Source organism: Patagioenas fasciata, chromosome 1 (assembly GCF_037038585.1).
Source record: "Patagioenas fasciata isolate bPatFas1 chromosome 1, bPatFas1.hap1, whole genome shotgun sequence".
Lineage (NCBI taxonomy): Eukaryota > Metazoa > Chordata > Aves > Columbiformes > Columbidae > Patagioenas > Patagioenas fasciata.
Genome location: NC_092520.1, coordinates 20,831,147 through 20,848,607, shown reverse-complemented (window position 1 = coordinate 20,848,607; position 17,461 = coordinate 20,831,147). Strand labels below are relative to the sequence as shown.

Below are 17,461 nucleotides of genomic sequence, written 5' to 3'. Positions count from 1 at the left end.
CAGGACACTAAACATGACTTAGAAATCAGACTGCCACTCCCACAGCAATCAGCTGTGTTCCTTTTAGGTCAGAAATAATCTCTGTAAGAGGGCAGCAACACCTAAGTTGACACTGATGTGACAATAACACTGCCATTTAAATTCAACAGTCCTTTCCATGAAGTTTTAAAAAATGGAGCATTCTACAATATACCATGAGTACCAGCCTCATACACCTAACTTTGTAATTCTAGTTTCTTGGTCCTTGCATGCCTGATGAAGTAAAGCACTATGTCAGTAGCATCAGTTCTGTCTCAAGTATTAACGTCTACACAAGTGTCCCTTGAGGAGCCATCTAGTCAGCACCAGCAGGTAGCCCCTTCCAGCAGAGCAGGGGTGTTCCAGCTTTCAAAAGGAAATTAATGAAGTTATAAATCTAGTTCAAATCATCACCACTGCACTTGGTAACTCACACTGCTTTATGCAAAACCCCTGAAGAACAGAAGGCGGGCAGATGGTGGAGGGCCACAAAAAGAGTTGTCTGTTCCTAAGGAGACAATAACAAGAAAACATATACTGTTCTGTAGGACTACCTTTAATGTAAGATTTTGTATACTGTAGCAAAATCTCATTTGTCATCCACCCTTCTTATACTCAATTACAAAAGTACCATACTAGGTACAACAGCAGATGCCGTGGTAGTGCATAATACATGCCAAATATAAACACACTGCGTTATTCAAGATGTCCACCTTTTTGTCACATTTAAGTGGTTTAAATGATCGCTGATATATCTATGCTCAGGGAACTTGGATCTTGTCAGGTTTTTGAAAGCTTCCCATCTTGCACGTCTCCCTTCTGCATTATGTCTGAACTCCTGTTCCCGCGTCAGGTAAGGTCGACTCAGCCAATATTCATTCTCTGCTTCGATTTCCAACCTTCGGATCATTGCCTGCTTCATTGCAAGGGTAATCACCCTTGGTCGCCTGTACTTTCCAATCCATTGTTTTCCAGGAATTCTCTTTCGGAGTAATACTGTTGTTAAAAACATTATGCCTTAAAATATAAATGAAAATATGAAATACTCGTTACCTTAGGGACAAAATTAAAAATGTAACAAAAAAAAAATGAAAAATCTACACACTTCACTGCCTTTTAGTGGCTGTTCTAAAGTCTGAAGTTCAGAACCTGATACAACGAACCATTACATGCAGTAGACAGTACAAAGACATATTGGAAACAGAAATCTTTATTTAGCTAAACAGTTAACTCATCCTTATGCTGAGATTAAGGCATGTCCTCTATAAATTATTCATGAAAAATCCAGTCCCAAATACTATTAAAGGATTCACTTTATTCATTCCAAATAGCTAACTGCATTGTCAAAACAGGGAGTATTTCCAGGTCCACCTACTAGATCCTGATCTGGCCTTTCCTCAGTATTAAGTTTTGAACTACAGCCTCTCCATAAACTTACTAGTGTAGAATTATCCAGTCTTGTTTTTGAGCTGTGGGAAATCATGTTTGTAAAGAAAAACAACATCCTACGTTAGAGCAACTAGCATTAAATAGAAAGCACAGATACAACGTCCAACATAATACACAGGTGTGACAGAGGCAAGAAAGGCCAAGCTACATTCAGATTTGACACACACGCTCTCCATTAACATGTTTATTAGTCCTAAAAATGCCTCACTCCTAGGTCTCTCATTACACAGCATCTCCATCAACTAGTAAGTCAACCAAGCACTCGAGCCCAACATAAACCAGCACTACTGCTAAGGAAAACCACCCCGCCAGAGCCCGTCCCCGCGGTGCAGGCGCTCCCACGTTCCGCTTCGTTCCACCCCAGGAGCTCGGCCGTGCGGCTCCCGCGGCCGCGGCTGCCCCAGGCCCGGTTCCCACAGGCGGGGCCGGGCTGTCCGCCCTCAGGCCGGCGCTCGCTGCAGCCCCGGCCGGCAGCGAGGCCGACGTGCCCACCGGGGCTCTCCGGTGCCGCAGGACTCACCGAGACTGCCCGGAGCCCGGCAGGTCCAGGCGGGTCTCGGCCCGCGCGGCGCAGCGCTGCTGCTCGGGGAGAGGATCCCCTGCCTGTTCCTCTCAGGGTTATCTCCAGCTCGAGGGACACCGAAGCCAACCGGCCAAGACACCCCGCGCTAGGGGCTAAGCAGCGCCCCGAGCCCTGTCACCACCGTGCCCTTCCCCCCTCACTCACCGGCTCCGGTAGCGGCTCTGGCCGTACGGCGGGAAGCAAGATGGCGGCGGACGGGGGCGCTGAGCGGCCCGGTCTCGCGAGAGCTCGCGCGGGGCGGGCGGGGCCTGGCGGGGCCAATGGGCCGCGCGCTGCCCGCGGTTCGAAGCTGCGGGCGGCAGTTACCGGCCCGGCTCCCCGCTGCCCTCCCCGGGGTCGCTCCCGGCGCTGGGGCAGTCGTTAGCGGCCGTTCGCGTAGCCCGGGGCTAGTCGTGGGGAGTGAGGCTTGGGCAGTCCTCACCGGGCGGTGCTGTTGCTGTTGCTGTTCCCCTGGGCTCCCCTTCCCCGAGGACCATGTCGAGGGACTTCTTCGCGAAGCTGCGCGCGCTGGCCCTCACGCTGGAGAAGGAGGCGCGGCAGCTGGAACGGGCCCTGAATGGGGAGGACGCGGGTAAGCGCTGGCCTCGCCTCCCCTCGCCTCCTGCCCGGGGCTCCTGCTGGCGAGTCCGACCCGCCCCGGCAGCGAGGCCGCGAGTCCGGAGGGTGGTCTGGAGAGGTGGTCCCGCTGACTCGTGGCGATGGGGCTGGGGCTAATGGCTCTGCTGGGATAGCTCCTCGGGAGTCCTTGGTTTGGGTTCCTGCCTGCCCTTGTGCCCCTTTGCTCCTCTGGGCTTCCGGAGATGGGCCCTCGGTGGGTTGGTGGCTCCGGGGATGGGCCTGGGAGTAGCTCGGCAGGGTGTTACTTGGGCTTCCCCTCTTATCAGTGTCTCTCCGAGCTCCTCTGTGTGTGTGTAGGTGAGTTGTTATCACAGGGAATCACATTCTTGCTTTTACTCTTTCCTTGGATTGAGACAGGAAAACACATTGGTGTTCTCTCTCTGCATAGATAACTCAAGCTTCTAATGCGATTTATTGTTGTGCTATGTCTTGGCAAGTAGCAGGTGTTCTCTTTTACATGATTTGCATTAACCTTCATTTCCACTGAAAGAAGTAACGACCACCAAGTTGGGTGGGAGTGTTGATCTGCTGGAGGGTAGGAAGGCTCTACAGAGGGATCTGGACCTGCTGGATCGTTGGGCTGAGGCCAATTGTATGAGGTTCAATAAGGCCAAGAGCCGGGTCCTGCACTTGGGTCACAACAACCCCAGGCAGCGCTACGGGCTTGGGGAAGAGTGGCTGGAAAGTGCCTGGTGGAAAAGGGGGGCGGGGGGGGGCGGTGTTGATCGACAGCTGGATGAACATGAGCCAGCAATGTGCCCAGGTGGCCAAGAAGGCCAAAAGCATCCTGGCTTGTATTAGGAATAGTGTGGCCAGCGGGACCAGAGCAGTGATCGTCCCCCTGTACTCAGCACTGGTGAGGCTGCACCTCAAATCCTGTGTTCAGTTTTGGGTCCCTCAGCACAGGAAAGACATTGAGGTGCTGGACAGAGTTCAGAGAAGGACAGCAAAGCTGGTGAGGGGTCTGGAGCACAAGTCTGATGAGGAGTGGCTGAGAGAGCTGGGGCTGTTCAGCCTGGAGAAAAGGAGGCAGAGGGGAGACCTTATCGCTGTCTACAACTACCCGAAAGGAGGGTGTAGCATGGAGGGTGTTGGTCTCCACTTCCAAGTAACAAGTGAGAGGACAAGAGGAAATGGCCTCAAATTGTGCAGGGGGAGGTTTAGATTTGATATTAGGGAAAAAAATTATTCACAGAAAGAGTTGTCAGGTGTTGTAACAGGCTGCCCAGGGAAGTGGTGGAGTTTGGACAAGGTTCTTAGGGACATGGTTTAGTGCTGAAGTTAGGGTAGGTAATGATTGGATTAAATGATTCCGACGGTGTCTTCCAACTGAAATGATTATATGATTCTGTGACTGCTGCATGTCTAAGTGAGCAATACTATCATCTGCCCATGTGCAAACAAGGTGGAATAATGCAGCTTTTTGTTGATGTTTTCCAGTGGTTCCTATATAACTTTTTTTTTCTATTTTTATTATTATTTCAAGTTCAAGCTCTTTAAGGATAAAAATTTAGCATACATAATAATCCTTGACAGCCCAGGCATCTACCTATTGTACCAACGTCAGCTATACATTAATTTCTACAGTATTAGCTGCAACAGTAAAATGGAAGTCTGGGCAGTTTCTCTGTGTAGTTTAATATACTGTGCAAGTTGCAGTCTCCTCCTGTGCAAAGTACCTGATATTAACTAAATTCTCTTATATTTTCTTTATCTTCACTCTCTAACACATCACTCCAACATGTCTAATATAGGAGCTTACATTCTGATATGGAAGGTACTTACATGCTAAAATGCTAAACCCCCTTTTTTCTTTCCAAACCCTTTAATGTGAACATGCATATCGAAGACTATGAAGATGAATCTCCAATAAGAGTTTTACATGACCTCCATTGTGAAATCAGGACTCTGAAGGTAATGTCTTAACGCTCTTCCTTCTTGAAAAAATGGGGGGAGGGTTGTTCCATAAACTCATGGTTCTTTTTTCATCATTAAGCAACAATAAAACTTCTTTAGTCAGCAATTCTGACCATTATTTTGTTCATCCAAGTTCTTACAATGGCTGTGGATGTCAGGCTAATGCTCAGCAACTTTTGTGTGACTTAAACTAGATTTAGCAGCGTTTATTAGTTTGCAATCACTGTTATTGCTCGGATCAGCAGGGGACAAAGGTAACAGGGAAGTTGTAGCTTTGCCAATGTATAGGTATAGGGGAGAAGGGTTCAGGAGCAGCAGCTCCCTAGAGAAGAGGTGTGCTCGTTTGTGTGCAGTGACTAGCACTTAGAATATAGAAAATCTTGACAGAAGTTTCAGAACCTTTAGCCATTCAGTTAAACTTGTGAAAAGTCTTATTTCTTTAATAGAAGTAGGAAAAATGGGCTATAGAAATGAGCAAGTGTAGAAATAACTGAGAGGTAAGCTAGGGTATATACCTGAGATTCACCATCTGCTCTGCACTAACTCTTTGTACATGGGAAGTAAGAGTACAAGCTAGTTGCTGTTATCTCATATTTTTATGGAGTAAAATAATATTTTTTTGTTTGAGAGGTTACCAGTAAGTAGTTAAATTAAGATGACAATTCACTGTATAACTTTTGCAAGTTTTTGGTACACTCGTGCCCTATATATTCCTGATATTTTCTAACCTAGTTTTCAGGTATAGATAAGACCTAAATTTGCTGCTTATCCTCATCTGAATTGAAGGTCAATACTTATTCCCAAAACACTTCATGTGTAAACAACTATCATGTGGTGATCTGAAAACCAGTATTTCTGTTTCCCAATCCCCACTGCCCCCAAAGGAAGAAGTTAATGCCAGTCTCAGTAAGAGTTGCTCTGAAAAGCAAGAAATTCAGGAATTTATGAAGGCAAGTGAAATATTGATGCAAAGAAATGCAGCAGATCTTGGAAAAATAAGAGAGCTATTTCAGAAATATGGATACAAACCACACATCAAAGACTCTACAGGTAATGTTTCTTGGCAATACAGTATGTAAAGACAAGTGTAGTTTTCTAAAATGTTTCTCCTTAGCTCTGTGTATATTTCTGTTAATTAAGAGATCAAGTGCATCTATGTTATTTGCTTTATAATAATATCCAGAGAGTAAAATATTCTGTCGTGATTGGTGCCGTAAGAATAAACTGAAATACAAAAACTTAGTTAGATCTCCCGGCGTGCTTTTAAGTTTGCGTGTGGGGTTTTTCTCCAGTAATAGTTCTATTCAGAAAACACGTCAGCAAACATGTTTTCATAACCCAGAGAATTATGCTGCTTCATTTTTTCATGCACGGGAAGCTATTGCAGATGTATCTAAATCAGTTTGTATTCATATGTGATGATTCCATTAATTTAAGTCGCTGTAGAGAAAATGTTAAAATAATGTGCTCCACAGCACAAATGGGACAAGAGAAGCACATATGGGGATTAGGTGACATGTGACAAGCAGTAGTAGTTTGTTCATTGAAGGGGAGGAGATCCTTAATCCAGGGCGCACACACCTGTGTGAAAAATCCTGATATGCCAAATGAGTTTAAAAACCTACAACTGTCAGTACTACACTTACCTCTTTAGGTTTTGAGGGCTCAATGAATCTTCAGGAAGCCTTTGGCAGGGGACACCTTAACCTTCCTCTGAGCATCATCCAGTCATTACACAAAACAAAATTGTGGTCGTGGACCATGATGACCTCTGGCTTCAGCTACTACAACTCTTTTAAAAGATATGGCAGAAACCTCGAATTTTATAGTACCTTCCTTCCTCTACCCTTATAGAAAAATCCAAGCAGAGCTACAAGGTTAATTTATTTTTAAGATATGTTTTTTAAGCTAAGCGTGTCTGAATATGTAATATCAATGCACATAAAAAGTTAATGCCTCTGCCATATTATTTTAAATAGGTTTTTTTCTACTTCGTACATCAAACAGAAATTCATAAATATTTTGGGGTGTTTTAGTTTATCTAACTAGAGAAATGTACGAATTACTTGTTTATTTCAGCAATGGACTTTTCTTGTTACCTAAAATCTAACCTCTTTCATGAGTTTTCAGTTGCTGCTTCGCAGTGTTTCTTCAATACTGTTTTTCTGAAGAACGAGTATTCTAGTACTGTGTGCAGCCTTTGTTCTTTCCCCAAAAACTTTTTCAGTCATATACAAGTTTTGGTTTTGCAATCATTTCTGTTGTATGTTTTAAATGGATTTCCACTGTTGCACTGAAATTAAAACAAATATATTTAAGATCAGTACTTCCTGCCTGCTCCCTGCGGAGAGATGAATACTATTAAAAATACACTTGTGTAAAAATATTTCTGTTTCATTTTTCCTAGAAATAATATCTACCAAGAGAGCAAAATTCAATAAATGTGTGACCTTTATTGGAAATATAGCTTAGCCTGACATGAGCCCTTGATATCCATTGTAGCTTCAGGTTCAGTGCTTTAAAATGAAAGGAGGAATCTGGTTTTTTTTTACACTAGTAAATTAAAAAAAAAAAAAAAGGGAGGGAAGTCCCAATTTATTTTATAAAATTTTAAAACAGAAACTTTTGACATAATTTTTTTTGTTATTTTTCTCAAACAGAAGAGGAGCAAGAAATTAACAGCGATTCAACCGTGTCTGTCCAGAATAAATCTGATGAAGAAAAAGCAGATGATGTACCTCCCCTTCCTGCTTCTACTGAGAAGCTACTGGTACCCAAAGACCCACTGCGTAACCCCCAGCTTTCTGATTTTGGTCTTTCACAATATGCTTTCTCCAGGCCTTGGAGTGCAGGGAAAGGACAACACATAACAAATGCCCATCAAGAAAATTCAAAGAACAAGACTCCACTAAAACCACAGACCCCCCGTACTTTGGCCAAAACGCCAAAATGTACACTAAAGATGGACGATTATGAGTGTGTAACACCAAAACTTGAACAGTTCGGCATTAGTGAACATACCATGTGTATGAATGAAGATTATACAATATCACTTCTTCGTAAACCTGCTCAGTCAAGCAAGAAGTAAGTAAATTACTTTAGTTCAGATTTTTTATCTACTGATTTTTCCGTAGTTTCTTCTTGCTGTACTAACTTCTTGCTGCTATTGCTCTTTTCTTCAAGCAGGTGATGTGTTATTACATACCATCTGGTTAGTCCTGTGTCTTTACATGTGCCCTTTGCAGTGCCAAATGCTGCCATGAAACCTCTCTGATACACTCCTTCCCTTGACTGTACTACAATAAGAATCTTCCATACACTATCTATTTACAAAGGGAAAATGCACAGTATATTTGTGATCTTTTACTTTCCTTAACCGTGGATTTGAGGACACGTTGTCTGCAGTAGATATTGCATAGCAAATTTAAAGGTTTCAAAAGCTTTGGGAATGCAGACCCAGAAAAAAACTTCTAAAGCATTCAGTAAAATGCCTCATTGTAGAAACTGTATTATCTCTTACATTATTCAGCCCCACCGTACAAGCAGCTCTTTTTGTTCTTGTCTTCTGTTGAAAGAACATCACCAGATTTTTCACTGTTCTAATTAAAATTAAAGAAAATAATTTGCAGCAGTGAGGTGTAGAACACCTTAGCAGTACAAGTATTTTCCTATATTTCTAAGGTAGTGTAAAGGTAGTTAGATAATGTTTTTATAGTCAGTATTATTAACACATTCAATTTTTAAAGCTGACAGTATTTAAAAGAAACTCACTGTTCTGCTGTTAAATATTTGGTATTTAGAGAAATTATTCAAAAATAAAACAAGAACTGAATTCAAAACAAGCTGTGGAAATAATAATTTAACTTTTTTTTAAATCCCTGATGTTTGCAGTATAAGCACAGGTGTGCAGTTCTTCAGAACCACACTAACTTAAGTGACTATTCCCCAAAGATCCATTTTACTACACTGGTTAAGTTTTGAGTGTTTATAATTTTAAGATTACTAGGGGGAAAAATGAAAGCAGAAAGAAAAATTTTATTTTAAAATAGTTTGTGTATCTCCCGTTTTGAATAATTATGTTAATACTGTAATGTCTATGAAACTTTATAGTATCGGAATTGTAATAACAGGAAAACTGTTACTGAATCCTGAAAAAGATTAATTCAAAAATCGTTCCCTTTCAAATAATATTTTGAAAATAATTTCAGCTTATCACATATTTTAAGTTCTTTTGATATCTGTAACTTTTGTGGTTTTCATATTTAATGAGAACTGTTTTAATTGTGATCTTCAGCTTTAATTATGGCTGTAATTTGTAAATGCATACATCTACTAACATAGACTCTATTTCTGTGCTTCTAGTGAAACAATTAGCCCACTAGCAATATTTATATATAATACAAAATAAGAAAAAAAAAGCACATTAGCAGTCTTCCATGCACATAATTATAATATAAAAATTTATTGAGAATTAGCATTATTGCTGTTTAACACATCATCATTATTAATGACCAAAACAGATTAATACACCCTAGCTGTGTTAGAACTGCCTTAGTTCTTCAACTAACTTGTGTTAGTGAAAGCTGTGTATGGATTCAGAATTAGTAGCAGATGCGAGAGGTCCTGATGTTAAGTCATTAGAGCTAAATGGCATTAAACTGTCTTTTAGCTTGTTTTGTTTATTTTGCAACATTAAATTAGAGGTAGCCTGTGGTTTGATCAGAGGGGCTGAAACAACTAAACAGGTTGTTTACCTCCAAAAAGCACCTGTCTTGCCTCTTATTGAGAAGGATCAGCATGTTAAATGAGCAGAATGCCAAGCCAGCATATTTATTTAAAAATAAAAAAAAATTTACTGAATAATGTGTGGAATCCCTTCCCAAAGGATCAGATAAGTAAAAAACCTATTACAAATGAGGTGGCCTTATACCTGTAGTTTCCAGGTATGATACAAAGACAAGTAATAATTCTGATTTTCTTGTAGACAGCCCTGCCCTTTCATATCCATTGCTTGTGCCAGCCAGGCCTTGTACCTAGCTGAGATCTGTCTAGCAGCTGTGCGTTGTGTGAAAACGACTTTAAAATTTCATCTCAAAAATTTCATCTCAAATCCTCCAACTTCGTTTTTCAGGTTTTGAAGCAGGTGAAAAGAACAATCTGCTTCAGGGCTCCTACTACAAAATTAAAACCGAAAGTAATTAGGAAAGAAAATAAAGGGGTGAGGAAGTATCTGAAGAAGAGTGTTTGTTATATTTGTTCTTCTCCATTGTAAAAACTAAAAATTACATGGGTTTGAGTATCCATAATACTTCCATGGCAAAACTGACTTGAAAAATTACTACTTTATTTTTTTTTTTAAGCTTAGGCTTTTTGTAGAGAAGCCCTATAGCTGGTTCTCGTAGTTAACTTTTTAAACAATTAAAATAAATGTCTTAAAGACACACTTCTGTGTAGACTTTAGGTAAGCTTCCACTTTTTGTTTAGTATTGTCTCTTAACTGCCTGCACCCTTCTTCCACTAGTTTATCTTGGATATGAAAAAAGAAGTTTAAAAAATTCCATTTCTAGTTTTGTAGAATTGATATTAAATGGCTTCTCACTCTGAAGGCAGCTAGTGATTAACATAAGTAATCTTACTCAAACTTAAAAACTGAATTAAAAATCTTACAGTATTCACAATAACATTAGTAGGTTAAGAGCCAATATTAGAGAAGTTCCTTTTTCCCTATGTCTCCCATAGCAGAAATCTAACAGCCAAAAATATTTCCTCTTTTTGTTTACAATTTTGTAGGCAACAGGCAATTCAAAATAGAATAGACTGTACCCCCAACACAGAATTGATCATCTGGAACAAAGAACATTGATCCTACCCTGGACATCTTTTGTTTGTTTCTTTCATTTTGCGTGTTTTGTTCGTGGTGGTTTGGGTTTTTTTTTGTATTCCTCGGATTGAAATCTTACTGTATTTGATAAGGGTGAACCGAAGATTTGCATGCTACAAATTGCTGCAGCAGAATCATAGATGAAAAATTGTATTTGAGGAAATGAATTTTTGCTTTTCATGTTGATGAACAAGTACTAGGAAAGTGATCAGGTGGACAGTATTCCTTTAACTGTGATTTTTTTGTATTACCTGAGGGCTAATTGAGGGGTTTGGGTTTCAGGTTGCTGAAAAAAGACGATCATGAAGTGCCAGGACTGACATCCAGGGAAATCATTGTTACTCCTGGGCTGAAAACAAAAGTAACAGCTACAAACAGTAAGTTAAAAATATGTGAAATAAATATACAGATGTGTTTTTTACATAATGCATGTGTAAATGCATTGTATACTTTTAAACTGTGTTTTTTGTTAAATATAGTTAATTCAGGCCCTGTTATTGTATGAGAACTGATGTCTAGAAATGAAATGTTGGTTGCTTCTAGCGAAAAGTTTCTCACTTCATTATAAATTTTTGCTCATTCTCCTACCCATATCCATCTAGAATTATGCAGAGAGATCCATAGTTTTGTAACTGCAACTTCATGTGAAATAAAAATACTGTTTTGCCAATTTAACCTTTTTTTTTTTCTGAGAATACCTATTAGATGTGTTTAAAGACAGGAAAGAAATTGTTTAAAATAAGATAATGACACAGTAACTTAGGTGTTTCAAGAGTACTGCTAAAACTTCTTTGAGAGGAGATGTAATGTGTTCCTTTGAAAATGGTGAAGATCTTGAGACAAACATAATGATAATTGAATATATGAGAAGCTAAAGCAATGTTGACTCAAGTTGGGCTTTTTCAGTTATATTTAGTAGTGGGGCAAGATTTATTACTTTTTTACATTTGCTGCTTTTACGGAATTCTGTAATTTGGATGGTTCTTCATACTAAAAATATCAGCTAAACTGATACAGTTGTTTTAGAATATGCAAATCTATGAAAAGTGAATGTACTTAGAAAAACAAACTGGGGCACTGGAACTGATAATGTTTATGTATGTGTGTGTATGTATATATTTTTATGATTTCCCCCCTTAATTTCATCAGCTGACTGGATGGCTTCTCCTATGGTACTTGTGTTCTGTACTCCTGATGTGAAAATCCATTCCAGAACAAATAGCACAGTATTATCAAGGTCACCGGACACAAATGAACTGCCCCTTCCCAATCACGCAGAAACACCACGGGTCCCAGATTTTGAAGCAAGATGGCTAAAACCAGAAGCTAAGGTAGTAAATAGCAATTACACACATTTTCACACACTTTCAACCATAAGCAGTTTTTCAAATGTCAGTTTGGGATTGTTTTGCAATCCTATTAATACTTATGTCATTGTAGAAGATCTTTCTAATGGTAATTTTTGTAAGAACATTTATTAAATAATTTACTAAAGATAAGTAAATCAACTGAAGACATTTAATGTCTCTTTCACAGCAGGTAAAGCAGGAGGAAAAGATTGAGTCGGTGACAAAGAAGACAGTCAGAGAAGACAGCATTCCTTTTGCTATGAGCTCTGATGAGTACCTTACACGTCTTGGAGACCCTTCTCCTCCCAAATTAAAACACTATGACCAGTTACTCGACACTCCTCCACTTCCAGAAACAAGGATACCAGATGATGTTCTACAGGTTAGCTAATATACCTTTTTTATCCCCCAAAATATTTTTAATATAAAAATAGTAAAGTTAAAAGGGATTAGTTCTATTAAATTTTGTTCTTCAAGAAGTAAAACTTCTCTGCTACTTATTAAAGCTGTGTAAACTGTAATCTTGTTTTGAGTTCTTACGTAATTATTTTTATTCCTTTTTATGTTTCCTGCAGCTTCTCTCCAAGTATAATAATAAAGTAGATTCTTCTAAATCCAAGGAAATGGAGACCAAGGCAGGAAATACTGCAAGATATGAAAGTGATTTAAGTGATTACTGCAACAAAGAGAACAGGTATGATTAAACTTTACAAATTTGGTTAAGTAATTTAATTTGGAGGAGCTATGAAGATTGTTTAATTCATTTAGAAATTCATGCAGCTGCTTGCTCTTCAGCTACTAAAACAGCTCTTGTGCTTTGACTAAATAAATGTCCTTTGGCATGGTATCTGACTGCCTTTATTGTAAAGAACAAATTTTATAACTGATTGTGTGTTTGCATCCTCTCATCTTTAAAAAAATAGCTTAAGTAGAGTTTTACTGTTTTATCTGTAGGTATATTTTGCTTTGTGGCAATCAAAACGCCAGTGAATGCTTTCTTCTGAGTAAATTTAGGCAATAAAACTAAGGAATTGAAGAAAACTGTATGTGACATGGCTGATTTCATGGTTGTTTTGGAAAAGACAAAGTTCTTTGAAATACAAAGCCACCTTATGAACAACACGAGATGAAATTAGTCTACAATAAGTAATCTTCGAACAATGGAATAAAGGCTTTGAAAAGAACTCAATCAATTTGAATAGAAAGACATTCTTATGATAACTTGATCAACTGTAGATATTCCTGATTCAATGCAGTGTATAGTACACTTGATTATCTGTTAAACTTGCGGTCAGTACAGATTATTTAGGTAAGAGATAAAAGGAACGTGTATGGAGTCAAATATTATCACAGCAACCCAGAATGAGACTGATAAAAGTAGGTGTCTTAATATATTTGGAACTGGAATCCATTTGAGTAATCAGAGCAAAGCTCCTGCCTTAGCTGACCCTTCTTTTTTTTTTTCCTTGTCAAGACAATTTAAAAAAAAAAAATTTCAATGTTTTTGGCTTCTGCTAATTCATTATGTGATTGAGATAATAAGTTCATGAACTCTTCTGGATATATTTGCAGGGGATATCCTGGATTTCTCAAGCCCAAAATCTGAAATCAAGCCAAAGACGATGTTGAGACTGTTTCACATGCATGATCTTATCACTGAATCGTAACAAGCTCAAAAGCAAAAGAAAATACTAGTGGGAGGAAAAAGCCGAACAAAGGAGAAGCTTTTTTGATAGAGAAGGTTTGATGTGGATAAATTTGTTTGAACTAACAACTTGTGCTTAATTACTGATTGAAATTGTTGGCAAAATATATTGAGGGGTTTTAAACATATACATGCTTCAAAGAGGAGTCAGGTCATGTATGAGGTAGTACTTCAGTTGGTTCACCTCATTCTCATGTTTGTTGCATACTCCTGCATTTGCAGTGGGCTGCAGAAAAGTGTAGTTAGGTTGCCATAAAGAGAGAGTCCAGTATATTGTCCTGGGAAGTGGGTATCTGTGGCAGTTCTGGTGATGCTGTGCATCTTTTCGGGGCTGAGTTTGAATGTAGTACTTCAATAGTAGTCGCTGTCTTCAGCAGAAACAAGTCTTTTTAACATGAAGAGTAATTCTTGCTTTACTGTTTAAACCACTTCTATGCTATTAGTTGCTTCTGCAATACTAAGATATATCAGACATATTCCTGCATTTGGCTCTCTGTTACCCGTCTGATGGACAAGTATGTATTATGCTGCTGCTTCTTGCTTATTACAGTTTTCTTACGTCAACATCGTATTAGGTGCTACACATCTGTTTTCCTTTTGATGGTCTAACCTCTGTAGCCCTAGACAGTGACTTTAGCTTGAATATTGATAATTTGAAAATATGTTGTACAGTTGGTACTGGTGTGTGTGTTTTATATATCTTCAGCTGCTGGAAAGATTCACTGGCAGGCATGTAGATGATTGCTTATTCACCTGCACTGCTGCCATGTGCATTCTGTGAGTAGTGGTGTCACTTTTGAACATGCACATCTATCCCTGTAACAGCTGACCAAGCTTAAGTTCTCTGAGCTGTTGAGCACTTTTTTGGTATCTTGTAGTCGTAGTAACAAGGATTATTTTTCCACCAGAGCTTTTACTTTTGTCCACAAGAAATGCCAGCTATGAATCCTTGTTGGGAGCCAGTTTGCCTTTTCCAGTGTCAGCTCCTCCTCTGAGTGACTCCAGGTCTGCTCTTAGCAGCTGTACATGAACTTCCTGTTGATGGCTAAAGTTCTGTCATTTATCTGAGGGCAGGTGTGCAACACATGAGCAGGGAGGGACTGTCCCAGGAGATGGGGAGAAGCGTATGCTTTTTTGAACTCTCTGAACGCAGCTCCACGCTTTTTTTAAGTCCGCAGCATATGCAAACATTAGAGATGACCAGAACTACTTCTCCAGCTGCTTAGACAGACTTGTGCTGGCTAAAACAAGCAAATAAAAGAGCCTTTTCCTGCTGTTCCAGTCATTCTCCGGGATGACTGTACATCAAATTAACTGGAGAAGCTGGTTTTGTACTAGTTGTGGTCTGAGCATGCTGTCATTTTTCTGTGCTAGCTTCTGTTTAAATATAAGTATTATATGTTTACGTGTCAGTATTTGAGCTTGATCAACACTTCTGAATATTAAATAAATCTCCTGTGTCAGATGCTTGTTGGCTGCTAGGAAAACTAATCATCTGCTCCTATAAAAATGCTCACTTGTTCTACCCAACTCCTTCAGAGAGTAAAGGCCAAAGTTGCTCCCTGCGTCTTCACAGTCTAAAGCTATTTAATGCACTGGATGATACTCATGGAATTTCATGGTCTTACAAAGGTACAAAATATTTCACTGCAGAGCAAGTATCTTTCAGCCAGACAGATGAAGCAGCACTAAGCAGGAGGAGTTTCACAGCCTGTGTGCTCCCTCCACAGCACTTCATGGCTAGTGCCTTGGCCCGAGGCAGGCCAGATGTCCTGAAAGGGAAATGGAACCAGCAGCACTACTGTCCTGGGCCTTGCTGCATTCCACCCCTCAACCCCCCCTCCAACTAATTAAATTCTCAAAAGGGCTTGTAAATGTCTTTTCCTTAAACTTGAGAACAGCTCTGCACTCCACTGTCCTTTCTCCATTAGGGAACTGCAGAGTTGTACACAGCAGTTGCTGGGGTTCTCACTGTGAACCACTTGCATGATTTTTCTTGCCTAATGAACAACATTTTCTGCTACATTTCATAACTATTTCATTAACTAATATGAAAGGGATTCAATCAGCATTTTGAGATACAAATTATCTTCAAGATGACATTTGAAATCTTAAAATCGTCTGATCTACTCAAGCTACTATGACATGATGCCGGCATGAGATTCCCTGGAATCTAGAAACGAAGTTTCACTAATTAGTTTTGTTTTTTCTTGCCTACAGTATTGCCATAATACAAGTAATATTGCTGTTTGTATTTAAGTTCTTGTCTATAGCAGGACCATTGCTCTGAAGTGGACATAACAACAGCAGCAAAACAAAAACTAGTTTTAGTTTCTGGTGATTTTACCTTTGAAAATGTCTTAGGTTTCAGTAAGGCCTAAACAGTAGTTTAGGTGTTGAGGGTAGGGGAGGGAAAAGTTGGTGGAAAGGAAAGCCTGAACAGTGTTGGAAAGCTGATCTGTGTTCAAAATAAGCTGGGAAGTAGGGTGGTGGAAATTTTGTATTTTGTTTTGTCTTTTTCCAGCTCGGATCAGTTCTCTCACACAGGTGGCTGTGTGGCCATCTGACCGACTGCACAAGGTCAAATACTAGAACAACCAAGGATGTAGCCATGGGGCTGGAGGAGAGTAAAACCGCTTCAGCCTGCTGAAGGAAGGTTCATCCCATTGCGTGCACTAAAGTAATACATCAGAGTGGCGATAATGCAAAAGAACTTAGAACAGAAGTTACATGTTGGTTTGTTGGGGGATGAATCTGATAAATCCAGTGGTCTGTCGGAAACTGCAGTTTGGATAAACAGTAGCTAAGTAAGTAGCAAACAGCATTTCTGTAAGGGGTGGTTGTCACCTGAATATAGGCAAAATTGACTCAGAGTATGGTCTGTGTTGTACATAATTTATTTTAACTGGGGGCTGCTTCCAGTAGAGTCTGTTCCACTAATTCTATTGTACACAATCTAGGAGTTGTGCAGCTTTACAATAGATTCCTTCAATTTGCTGAGCCACTGAAAGGGTGATTTTGTTTTCTCTTCTAGTTTGCCCTCCTCAACAGTAATCTCAAACTCAGCTTCTGCATGTGTGAGTGCTAGATCAGATATAAGGGACAGGTGAGAATGGGATCACATCTACTAGTAGAAGCCTGCAGTCAGAAAATATTGAACCCAGCCAAAAACTGCAGTTTGAGTTTTAGGAAAATCTGGGGATCAACCAACACAAGTCCATGGGGCTGGATGGGATCCACCCCAGGGTACTGAGGGAGCTGGTGAAGGTGCTCACCAAGCCATTTTCCATTGTTTATCAGCACTCCTGGCTGACTGGGAAGGCCAACAGCATCCTGGCTTGTATCAGGAATAGTGTGGCCAGCAGTTCTAGAGCAGTGATCGTCCCCCTGTACTCAGCACTGGTGAGGCTGCACCTTGAATCCTGTGTTCAGTTTTGAGCCCCTCACTACAGGAAAGACATTGAGGTGCTGGAGAGAGTTCAGAGAAGGACAACAAAGCTGGTGAGGGATCTGGAGCACAAGTCTGATGAGGAGCGGCTGAGGGAACTGGGGCTGTTCAGCCTGGAGAAAAAGAGGCTGAGGGGAGACCTTATCGCTGCCTACAACTACCTGAGAGGAGGCTGTAGCATGGAGGGTGTTGGTCTCTTCTCCCAAGTACCAAGTGATAGGACAAGAGGAAATGGCCTCTAGTTGTGCAAGGAGAGGTTTAGATTGAATATTAGGAAAAAATACATTCACAGAAAGGGTTGTCATGCATTGGAACAGGCTGCCCAGGGAAGCGGTGGAGTCACCATCCCTGGAGGGGTTTAAAAGATGTGTAGATGTGGGTGCTTACGGACATGGTTTAGTGGTGGACCTGGCAGTGTTAGGTTAGTGGTTGGGCTTGATGATCTTAAGGGTCTTTTCCAACCTAAACAACTCTATGCTTCTATGAAAAAGGA

The 17,461-nt window shown here is 40.2% G+C and overlaps 2 protein-coding genes across 4 annotated transcripts; one reads left to right on the top strand and one right to left on the bottom strand.

Moving 5' to 3' along the window:
• Positions 1 to 553: 553 nt before the first annotated feature.
• MRPL57 (mitochondrial ribosomal protein L57) lies at positions 554 to 2,324 on the bottom strand. 2 transcript variants are annotated; one of them, XM_065830954.2, is made up of 2 exons: positions 2,195 to 2,324; positions 554 to 1,035 (listed from the first exon to the last, which is right to left on the bottom strand). In XM_065830954.2, the coding sequence occupies exon 2, from the start codon at positions 1,028 to 1,030 to the stop codon at positions 719 to 721; it is 312 nt and encodes a 103-aa protein (XP_065687026.1). In that variant the 5' UTR covers positions 1,031 to 1,035; positions 2,195 to 2,324; the 3' UTR covers positions 554 to 718. The 2 variants fall into 2 exon arrangements, with proteins under 2 accessions (XP_065687026.1, XP_065687035.1); XM_065830963.2 differs by lacking the exon at positions 2,195 to 2,324 and adding an exon at positions 1,988 to 2,188.
• On the top strand, positions 2,307 to 14,987 carry SKA3 (spindle and kinetochore associated complex subunit 3). 2 transcript variants are annotated; one of them, XM_065830929.2, is made up of 9 exons: positions 2,307 to 2,621; positions 4,518 to 4,582; positions 5,470 to 5,635; positions 7,246 to 7,669; positions 10,749 to 10,843; positions 11,616 to 11,797; positions 12,006 to 12,197; positions 12,391 to 12,509; positions 13,388 to 14,987. In XM_065830929.2, exons 1-9 carry the CDS (start codon positions 2,525 to 2,527, stop codon positions 13,419 to 13,421), a joined length of 1,374 nt encoding a protein of 457 aa, XP_065687001.1. In that variant the 5' UTR covers positions 2,307 to 2,524; the 3' UTR covers positions 13,422 to 14,987. The 2 variants fall into 2 exon arrangements, with proteins under 2 accessions (XP_065687001.1, XP_065686991.1); XM_065830919.2 differs by having other exon boundaries at positions 2,308 to 2,621; positions 12,003 to 12,197.
• The last annotated feature ends 2,474 nt before the right edge of the window (positions 14,988 to 17,461 follow it).

Bases quoted from the DNA above. Each gene is read 5' to 3' on its own strand.
- MRPL57 (XM_065830954.2), bottom strand. From the start codon at position 1,030: ATGTTTTTAACAACAGTATTACTCCGAAAGAGAATTCCTGGAAAACAA.
- SKA3 (XM_065830919.2), top strand. From the start codon at position 2,525: ATGTCGAGGGACTTCTTCGCGAAGCTGCGCGCGCTGGCCCTCACGCTG. The intron at 4,583-5,469 runs GTAATGTCTTAA...CTGCCCCCAAAG, and splicing joins GTGAAATCAGGACTCTGAAG to GAAGAAGTTAATGCCAGTCT. The intron at 12,510-13,387 runs GTATGATTAAAC...ATATATTTGCAG, and splicing joins TACTGCAACAAAGAGAACAG to GGGATATCCTGGATTTCTCA.